Source organism: Nanorana parkeri, unplaced genomic scaffold (genome assembly GCF_000935625.1).
Source record: "Nanorana parkeri isolate BGI_ZX_2015 unplaced genomic scaffold, ASM93562v1 scaffold363, whole genome shotgun sequence".
Taxonomy (NCBI): domain Eukaryota; kingdom Metazoa; phylum Chordata; class Amphibia; order Anura; family Dicroglossidae; genus Nanorana; species Nanorana parkeri.
Window position 1 is genome coordinate 260,848 of NW_017306631.1, and position 11,159 is coordinate 272,006.

At 41.7% G+C, this 11,159-nt stretch overlaps 1 protein-coding gene across 1 annotated transcript in view; it reads right to left on the reverse strand.

Annotated features, from left to right (window-relative positions):
* Positions 1-7,424: 7,424 nt before the first annotated feature.
* Positions 7,425-11,159, reverse strand: part of SOS1 (SOS Ras/Rac guanine nucleotide exchange factor 1) — a 193,023-nt gene continuing 189,288 nt past the window's right edge. The window contains exons 21-22 of the mRNA XM_018558855.1: positions 9,638-9,756; positions 7,425-8,084 (exon numbers count right to left, since the gene is read on the reverse strand). Coding sequence (XP_018414357.1) covers positions 7,590-8,084; positions 9,638-9,756 — 614 coding nt within the window. The 3' untranslated portion in view covers positions 7,425-7,589. The remainder of the gene's footprint in view (positions 8,085-9,637; positions 9,757-11,159) is intronic.

Below are 11,159 nucleotides of genomic sequence, written 5' to 3' on the forward strand. Positions count from 1 at the left end.
TCCACCACGTTCTTGAACACACGGACATCCATAACAGGGTCCGCCAGGGTCTTGTTAGGGCAGGTTAATGTCAGGGTCTGCCATTCTATAAGTAATTAGTACTCTACAGGATATTGGTGGGCAAAAGGCTTGAGGGGGGCGTAAAGAGTGAATGCACAGGGGAAGTCTTACACTCTTCGGCTTTTTCATGGAGTCCATGCTGGTGACCTTTGGCTGAGTGGATGCCCCCCGCTCCAATTCCTTCCCCTTTAAAAAGTGCAGCACCTGCAATATCAGAATCAGAAATAAATTAGGAGGGGAGGTTGAGGTGGGCTGTGAAGTTTCCAAAAGAATCCGACATGGTGGCTGAGAACTCTTCTCTGCTCTAAAAGGAGGGGTGAAGGGTTGCCCAAGGGAGTAATGGAGGAATCAGAAGAGGGAAGCAGAGTTAACAGAAGGCACTTGTCATGAGTAGTCAAGGAGGGGTATGGTTAAATCCCCCCCTACAGCCGCTGGCCGGTTGAGCTTGGGCCTGGCCCTTGCACAAGTTACATTTGTGCCTGTGATTCACCATAAGGAAGTGAGGGGAACCCGATATGGGGTACCTCTTTTCCAATGCAGTGGAAAAAAGGTTAAGCTGTCCTGTGCCAGGCACCACAGACCACAATACAATTAAGCACAGAGTCCGGACTGTCCGAGCTGTGTGGAGTAGGCAGGAGTAGAAGGAACGCAACCAGCATTGTGCAAGATGGCACCAAATGCGCAGCGCAGGCCCTAATGAAAGAGCTATGCAGGCACAGAGGTGGCCGCACATCCCAAGCAGGGATCTACGGAGTCCAAATGAAAAAGGCCCCATCTTTCACTTAGAAGATGCGGCACATTAAATCCCAACTAATGCTCATGCCTGCAAGACACTATTAAAAGTGAAGCAAATGACAACCTCACTCATCAATGTATAACTATCTTAAAGTAAGGTGCACATGGAAGGGCTTTGCACAGTACAAACCAAAAATGTCCCAGCACAGGACTGCACTGTTACCAGCTAGCCTGCAAAAAAATTAAGCTTACACTCTCTCACAACTTGCGTTAAAAACACTTTTGCAAAATATGTGGAGGTCACACCGCCTTGTCAAACCTCCTCTGCGCAATGTGGTCTTAACCATAATCTAGGAGAGCCTCCATCTTGGAGCATATATAGAAAAGGACAAATTGGGTGCAGGTATGACCGGAGGTAGCCCATATCTCCTTAAAGGCACATGGACACACCAGAAGCCCAGCACATCACAGTGGCAGCTGAAGCCCCTGGTGTGTCCCCACACCAAATCCAACAAGTGAAGCAAATGGCAACAGCACTTATCATATACAGTCATGGACAAAAATATTGGCACCCCTGCATTTCTGTCAGATAATGCACTTTATGCACAGAAAATTGTTGCAATTACAAATGTTTAGGCATTCTAATGTTTATTTATTTTGTTTGTATTGGTATGACACAAAAAAGTAGAGAAAAAAAAGCCAAATCTGACACATTCCACGCAAAACTCCAAAAATGGACTGAACAAAATATTTGGCACCTTCTCCAAATTGCAAGAAATAATTGCATTACAAAATTGTGATGCTCCTGTCATTTGTAATTAAACTCACCGGTATCAATTAACAGGTGCTGACAATATAGAAATCCCACCGGCAACCAGGTAAAATGGTGAAAAATGGACTCAACCTTTCTGTGCCACATGAAGCATGGAGAACAGTAAAAGCAGCAAAGAATTGTCTGAGGATTGGAGAACACAAATTGTGGAAAAGCACGGACAATCTCCAGGTTACAAGTCTATCTCCAGAGATCTTAATGTTCCTGTGTCCACTGTGCGCAACATTTTCAAGACTTTTACAGCCCATGGCACTGTAGCTAATCTCCCTGGACGAAAGAGAACAATTTATCAAAGATTGAAACGAAGGATTGTTCGAATGGTGAATAAAGACTGTTGATCAACTTCCACACAATTTCAAGCTGACCTTCAGGCACAGGGTACAACTGTGTCAGCTCGCACGTCACCATCTGAATGAAAAGGGACGCTATGGTAGGAGACCCAGGAAGACCCCACTGCTGACACAGAAACATAAAAAAGCCAGATTGGAGCTTGGCAAAACTTACCTGAGAAGCCAAAATCCTTTTGGGAGAATGTGCAGTGGACAGACGAAACAGAATTACAGCTTTTTGGTAAAGCCCATCATTCTACTGTTTTCAGAAAAAAACAGTCCCTATAGTTAAACATGGTGGAGGTTCACTGATGTTTTGGGGTTTGTTTGCTGCTTCAGGCACTGGATGTCTTGACTGTGTGCATGGCATTATGAAATCTGAAGACTACCAAAGAATTCTGGGGTGCAATGTAGGGCCCAGTGTCAAAATGTTGGGTCTCCGTCAGAGGTCATGGGTCTTACAGCAGGGCAATGACCCAAAGCACACATCAAAAAGCACCCAGAAATGGTTTCAGACAAAGCATTGGAGAGTACTGGACTGGCCAGCATTGAGTCCAGATCTGAATTCCATAGAGCAGCTGTGGAGAGATCTCAAAATAGCAGTTGGGAAAAGGAACCCTTCCAAGCTGAGAGACCTGGAGCAGTTGTTGAGAGAAGAGTGGTCCAAGATTCCTGTAGAGAGGTGTAAGAAACTCATTTGGAAGCAATCAATTGATTTCAGTTGTTTTTTTTCTAAGGGCTGTGCTACCAAATATTGAGGGTGACAATTATGTCCAGTCCATTTTTGGAGTTTTGCGTGGAATGTGTCAGGTTTGGCTTTTTTTCTTCACTTTTTTGTGTCATACCAATACAAACAAAAGAAATAAACATGAGAATGCCCAAAACTTTGTAATTGAAACAATTTGCTGTGCCTAGTAGTGCATTATCTGACAGAAATGCATGGGTGCCAATATTTTTGTCCATGACTGTATATGCTCCAAGATGGAGGCTGTCATAGATTAGAGTTAGGACTAGGGCTGCAGCGAACGATTATTTTTATAATCGATTAATTAGCCGATTATTAACTTCGATTAATCGGATTAAAAAAATAATACCGTAATTTATTTAAAATAAAATACACAAATGCAAAGTTACAAAGTTTACTTCAGAATAGAACGGTATGCACATTTTTTGAAATTGCACTGCACTGGAACGCAGGGCATTGTGGTACCGTGCATTCCAGTACGGGCAATCACACTGCGAACGGGAGGTGCATTTGGGATCCATTGAAATGAATGGCACCACAACGCACCTCCTGCAGCAAAATGTACAGTATCAGGCCGAAACTGTAAATGACATTTCCAACCATTTATATATATATATATATATGTATATATATATATATTGTATTATATTAAACATTTGAATTAGTTTCATGAATTTAAAATAATGTAAATTGTAAAACTCTAAGCCAATATAATATAATAACCAAACTTATTTAAAATAACACACCAAAAAAATATATTTCTATTTTTAATTTTAGTTTATTCAACTTTATTTTTTTTAAATTTGTTTGCATTTTAAAACTTTGTAATTGAAACAATTTGCTGTGCCTAGTAGTGCATTATCTGACAGAAATGCATGGGTGCCAATATTTTTGTCCATGACTGTATATGCTCCAAGATGGAGGCTGTCATAGATTAGAGTTAGGACTAGGGCTGCAGCGAACGATTATTTTTATAATCGATTAATTAGCCGATTATTAACTTCGATTAATCGGATTAAAAAAATAATACCGTAATTTATTTAAAATAAAATACACAAATGCAAAGTTACAAAGTTTACTTCAGAATAGAACGGTATGCACATTTTTTGAAATTGCACTGCACTGGAACGCAGGGCATTGTGGTACCGTGCATTCCAGTACGGGCAATCACACTGCGAACGGGAGGTGCATTTGGGATCCATTGAAATGAATGGCACCAGTGGCTATTGCACCTGCCCACTGCCTGCTGTCAATCCATCAGGTCCTCCTCTGCTGATTGACAGCAGGCAGTGGGCGGGTCCAGATGAGCCCCCTTTGTCAAAACCCAGGTTTTGCATTTTTAAGTATTTATCAAAGAACATTTATTAAACAAGCCTGCCATGAGATTAGGTTCACTAGCAGAGACTGTAATGAGTCTCATTCTTCATTTGTGTTATTTGTTGGTTTAGTGTTGTCATTTTTCAAGGCCATTTTTATTTATGGGATTATCGATTGCCTACCATTTGAAGGTCACTAACACAGCAGTGGGCGTCAATGGTTACCTAGTTACACTGCATCTTCACATGCTTGCGCTATCAGACACTACATATGTAAAAACGTTCCAGTTACGAGTGCGCATGCGCCAGCAGACACCATATGTCTAAAATGCTGTGGGTACGATTGCGCATGCACATGTGTAGAAAGGCGAATCATTTTAGGTGGTTTGTCTACACAGTTGCACACATTGGAATATTGCAGTCCCTCCCACATAGGTGGGTGAGGGGCGTGGCGGGTTTCCTACAACCAATTAGGTCGGTATTTATATAGCGACAATTTACGCAGCACTTTACATCGTTGCACATTCACATCAGTCCCTACCCTCAAGGAGCTTTAAACTTAAGGTCCCTATCTCACATGCATACATAGAGGGCCAACTTAGAGAGGAGCCAATTAACCTACCAGCATGTCTTTGAAGTGTGGGCGGAAACCGGAGTACCCGGAGGAAACCCACGCAAGCACAGCACAGATAGTGACCCTGCCTGGGATTCGAACCGGGGACCCTAAGTGCAGCAAGGCAGAAGCGCTAACCACTACGCCACTGTGCTGCCCAACACATGACAAAACATGTGAAGTGCTCACCCCACATCTGTAGGTATTTGAGGTGGTTTGTCTATAGATTTGCACACATTTGAATATTGCAGTCGCTCCTGCACACGGGTGGGGGAGGGGGTGTGGCGATGAGCGATACCTCCCTACAACCAATTAGGTCTTGCTAAGCACATGAAGAAACATGTGAGTGCTCACCACACATCTGCAGGTTAGTTTGCATGTAACCATGACATTCATTTATTAGAACAGTATGGCTTTATTTCATTCAGTAGTTATTGTCTACTGGAACATCTTCACTGTCGTGTTTGGTGTGTTTATGATATGCTTTTATTCAGGTTATGGCAATGATATACACACTGTCCTCATGTTAAATTACAAAGTTTTTGAATAGTTTCTGGTGGGAACATGATGTCACGGTGATGTCAGGGGGTTGGCGGGAGTGGTTTTCTGTTCATTTGCATTGTTGATTTGGCTATATAAGATTGTCTTTTTCTTTAGCTGTATTGTCATTTCAAGCATGATGAAGGGGACCCTGTGGGGCCCCAAAACGTTGCTATTTGTTTTGACACGAAGCATCAATAAACAGATGTGTTCTTCACTTCAATATAGTGTGTGGTGACATCTTTAACAAGTACCAGATGAGCCCTGTCACAATCCATAAGGGGTATAGCATCACAGCACCGTTTACAGGTCAGGGTCTAACTTACCTTGTCCTGCAGCATTGTGTCCCCAAGGGAGAAAGCACATCCTGCCTCCACCTATCACAGTGGGCACACCCCTAGAAAGGGCCTTGGGGAAAGGGCTCCACCAACAGATGGACCAGGGCCCTGAGACTGTATAGCACCCTGTGGCTAACTGAACAGGTTGCACAACAGTGCAAAGGTGAGCGCCTCGTCCAGCATTCAGTGCCCAAAGGGGCATCATAGGTCAGGCCTGTGTCTTCGTCTGGCAGGGACGAGATACGGTCCACGAGGCACTTGCTGGCCGTGGGGAACCATTGGGGAAGCTGCAGGGGGACAGTCATAGTGGCTACAGAGCATTCAGAATCTCGACAGAAAACCAACAGGAACGATTTTATAGTAGAAATAACATTCCTCTCACAGAGAAAGGAGGTTTAACACCTAAGGACACTAGCAAAGAACGAAGAGTTGCTGCGTGTGGGAGGGGTTATATGGGGCTGTCCTAACAACTTTGTTGCCACTGTCCAATCACCTGAAGGCAGCTGCATATAACCCATGGTCTAAGACAAAGTCCTGCACTATACAATTAGGAAATATTTTCTACTTCAATTTCATCACTGCTGATCATCCCCAGCCTCTTGCAGCCACTTTCTAACTACATGCACTCCATCCAATATGAATATAATTGACCTGGACTGGATTCCAGATAGTGACAATGGTGAACCATGCCCAGATGTGATAGGGAGACAACACAGGAAAGCAACTGGTAGACAGCTGTCATCCCATAACAGAAAGTGCCTGACCTTGACAAGATTCTAAACATCTTTTGAAATTACATTACCATTTAAAGCTTATACAGCTAGAATTTTAGTGATTGGGTATAAATCTACTTTATTATCAGGGGTGTTTTTATACTACATCCCTTAAGGTGCCCACACACCTTACAATTATCTGAAGATTTTCTGTGGTCAGATGGAAAAAGTGCAACAGATTGGCCCAGGTGAAGATTACTCCATCCACATAGTTTAGCGTAGATGGAGGAATCTGTTGCACCTGTTCCATCTGACAATCGAAAATCTGCAGATAAATTGTAAGGTGCATGGCCAGCTTAAGAAATATGTTTATAGAACAGCCTGGGTGATACATTACTAGATTTCAATAACAGGTGGTGATGTAGGTAAAATATGGAATGACAGCTGCCAAAACCAGTAAACTCCATGAACTGCGGAAGACAAACTCCCTCATTTACTACATGGAAAAAGTAAAAAGCAGATCAAGGTTTTGATATAAACTGTACATTTTCCTAAATAAAAGCCTAGATACGAAAATATAAAGTGTCACATAACCAATCTGGAAGAAAATGGATTTCTGGAATGAAAACCCAATCGAAACAGAAAGCTTATCACTTAAACCGCACAGCAATGACAGAGTGCTACACATAGCTTTGCTACCGCTTTAATGATAAAACTGTTTCCCCGTTGTGACGGCAATAATTACACATCTTTTGCAGCTAAAATGTCCTTATTTCTCTTGTCTAAACTGGCACCATCATCATTTGTCACTTTATTAAAAAAATAAATGAAAAAAAAATAACAAAAGTTACCTCTTTGGTGAGGCAGGTACCAACAAAACTCATGGAACATTTTGTAAACTGAACGGCAATACAGCGCTGTACTTTATAAAGTTTGGGTACCACAGATAGTCATCACAATGCTAGTTGTGATTTTATAAAACAATTTTAAGCAGAGGCACAAAGCAAAAAGAATTTAAAGTAGGATATAAACATCCCTGCTTTACACACACACACACGTATATATATAGATATATATATCTATATATATTTACACATATACATACATATATAAAAAGTGCATAATATTCTACTTTGAATCTCTTCAATATTTTCTGGCCACTTCCACAGCAGTTTCCCAAATCTTTGTCTGCAACAAATATACTCCAGCCTAATCAACAGTCTTTAATATTGGTGCAATTTGCATCTGCACTTCTGCACTGAATAGCATCAGAATCATCCCTTCTCTTGTGTAATTCAGGTTTATTCAAGCCATTCTTTGCAGTTTGAGGAAACAAATGTTTTTAGTGTTTCAAATAAAGCATCTTTGTTACAAGGAGTTGGCATTTTCCAACAAGGGGGGTCCATCTCTATGAATAGAAGGATGAGGGGGCTCCCGCTTGTAAGTTTTTGGCGGGAGCTTCGGTATAGGCTGAGAAGTGCTCTGTCGGGGTGGTACAGGAGGGCCAGTGATGGGAGGCAGTTCTACATCTTGCTGTATTAAAGGGGGTGAAGGTAAATGTCTTCTGGTTCCATGAGGGGATGGAGTCTGAGGGGGAGGCTGGGTAAATGGTGAAGGGCTATAAGGAAAGAAAGTGGTAGCATGTTCACTTTTTCGTCCAAGTGGAGGTGGTTGAAGGTGAAGTGGAGAACTGGAGAAGACATCAGGAGTACGTACTGGTTCTCGTGGTGGCAGAACTGGGGGGCTTTCAGGTCCCTCAGAGACTGAGGAGCGCTCAGACATTGGATATCGTGGGGAGTATACTTTTGATGTAGGTTGTCGAGGTGGTATTGCTGGAGGACTGTCCACATGTTTAGACATGATCTGAAAAGCAAAAGACATGGAGTATTAATTATAACTTCATGGATTCTGAGGATATGAATGTAAAGCCAGAGGGGCCAATAATAAAGTGGACCTATACTCAAAAGGTGAAAAAGTGCTATCTTATAGGGACACGAGACTGTGCCTGTAGCTTCGTAGATTCATATCTGCTGTGTTAGATCATCTAAGGCATATCCTGCCCACTTCTGCCTCTAATGATGGCTACTCTCATAAGACTTGCTGATGTGAGACTGTGTTGCTCATTTTTTTTCTGAGGATCTGCTGGAGAGGAAACTGTACTTGAGGACCTGCAGCACATGCAATCCTCCTGCTCCAACTTTGTTCATGCTGTGGACTTTTCCTCCTGCTCTTCATCATTAACCTACCAGTCATCAGTCATCCGTGGGAAAGCTTTGGCATAAGGAAGAAAAGCCTTGCTTCTTTATCAAGATGGCTGCCTCCACAAATGAACAGAGTGCTAAAAAGGGTACGTCAGTTCTGGGGAAAAGACCATTATGGTATGTCAAGTCAGAACGGCTTTCTTTGTTTTGGAGTAGGGCTTTTACTGCTATATGAGACTCCGTTAGAGATATTTCCCCTCATTTACTATTCTACTAAAAAGGTTTTGCCAGATGGAAAGTGAGGGAAACTTTCCAAAAGTAACAGACAGAAATAATAACACTTTTTTTAAGCAGAGTAGAGAAAGGCTAGAACCTCTGTCAGATTCATATTTCTGTCCCTTTTGCAGATTTTTCCTGACTTCCTGTCTGGTAAAACCTTGGTCATCCAGACAGAGTGAGGGAAAATCTAACAGAGACTTGCATAGCAGGGATTCTAATCCATCCCCAATCTATTTAAAATTAACATACACTTTATTATAATACAATGGGGTTTAACTTGTACTTGTAAATTTTGCTGAAAAACTGAGCACGCCAAGGTAAACATCTAAACACAAAGTTAAAAAATACACGCATAAAATACTGATTCATTGCCCAGTAAGGGACAGGTGACACAGGTATCTGCAAAGCCAAAATACATAATAGTGGTGTAACCTGCTTGATTATGCAATATGGCAGGGATGTCTGGTGTCACAAGGCTATGAACAATAGAAATCTCCAGCACTTCGTAAATGAAATTCAAAAAAAGTCCATTTATTTGGACTAAACATCACACATATCGCATAATCCAACGTTTTGGGGCCACGCAGGGTCCCTTCATCAGGGCAGAGATGTGGACTTTTTTTTTAATTTCATTTACGGAGTGCTGGTGATTTCTATTGTTCATTGACACGGCGCCATCCATGATTGTCACTGCAAGCACGACTATTTTCACTTGGGCCGGAAGCGCTGTAAGGAGTGCAGAGGGACCTACGGTTTTCTGGTGTCACAAGGCTGTCTGCCCAAAATTACAAATCCTGCAGAAGGTATAAAAGATTTCATACACTATTTCTATTTCAACTATACATTAAGCTTTCATTTCATCTTCAAAATGCTGTTTGTAAATAATTGCCGTAAAATAACATAAGGCAATGTCAAGAAACAAACATTTACATTTACCTTTGATGGGGATGACTCAGTTGGGGCAGATTCTGGTCGTCTTCGAGGAGGTACAGGTGGAGGAACCTGAATTTCATCACAGTTCTTAGAAAAATTGATTGAAGATACAGAGGCAGATCCTGGAAAGAAATAGAAATGGTAACGTATACATTGTTAAAGCAAAGCTGAATATGCACAGACTAAACATCTTTGCTCAGACTATCTAATCCATGAATGTGGCCAAACAGACTGCAAAATAAAGATCTTATAGTGAGTACAAAATTCCTATTTTCTTTCTTGTCCATTGAGGAATTCAGATACTGTCAGGACATCCAAAATCAGTCAAACTGAGGGGTAGGCAGAACTGGGGACTGCCTGCAGCTCAAGAGCCGCCTGAAGGACCAGTGCCTGAAATGGACGCCAGATGATGGTGAAAAAAATGTAGAAGTACCCAAGAAGTTGAAGGGCATTTTCTCCTAAGCTGAGGCCCCATGCTCCCAAGATGGCACCCAAGGGGTTCTTTACATAAGGGCATTTTGCCTCTTATGCAGCAGTTTGAAGGGGAATGCTGGGAAGTGGGGGGATAGAGTGAGCCATGTGAAATCTAAAATGGGTGAATATTCCTCAGCACACAGAAACATGCTCCCACACTGATTTAGAAAAGGATCTCTAAAAAGTTCTACTGAAACTTGCTGACCTAGAAGACTGCTTGCATCATAATATAAAATTATGCAGAATTGCTGAATCTGTTCTTCTAGAGGACCTTTATTAGTATTTACAGCAAATAATAGCTGCCTCGCTACCACCTGCTACCCAGCACCAAATTATTGACAGGACTTACATATTGCTTAAACCCTTTTAACTCCCTTAGCAACTCCTCAAAGATGTGATTGATCACATTCATTTTAACATGCAAGAACAGCTCATGCAAATTGGCATTACTTTATTTGCTGACCTTTCCCAAGTCAAAAACATTATGGCACAAAAAATGATGACGTGAAAATGATTACTACCAACTACTAAGGCCCTTGGGAAGAGCAAGATCAACTATAGGTGGGGATACCCAGTCAAATGACCCCTCTTTAGGCCTTGTTCACACCAAATGCAGAGCAGATCCGGTCAGGTTTCTGCATACGCACACTAGTCTTTTAGACGCGTTTTTTTACACGTTTTTGATGCGTTCCGGGCTATTTTTGGTAAAAAAAAAAAAATATATATATTTTTTTCAAGTTTAAAATGGGCTTCCAATGTGTTCCAGGCACTGGCATGCGTTTTTTGATGCGCTCCAGAGCAGATCCAGAGCAGGTAACCAGGAACTCGACATAGCTTTAAATGTTCTCCAGTTGCAGTACAGGCAGATACCTGGATCTTAAATTTGGGGTTCTTGGGGTTTTCATGAGCTGTAAGCCATAATCATCACAATTATGACAAATCACGGCTTGAACTATCTTGCTTTGCATGTAATGAGTCTATCTCATATATTAGTTTCACCTTTTAAATTGCATTAGTGAAATAAATGAACTTTGCACGATATTCTAATTAT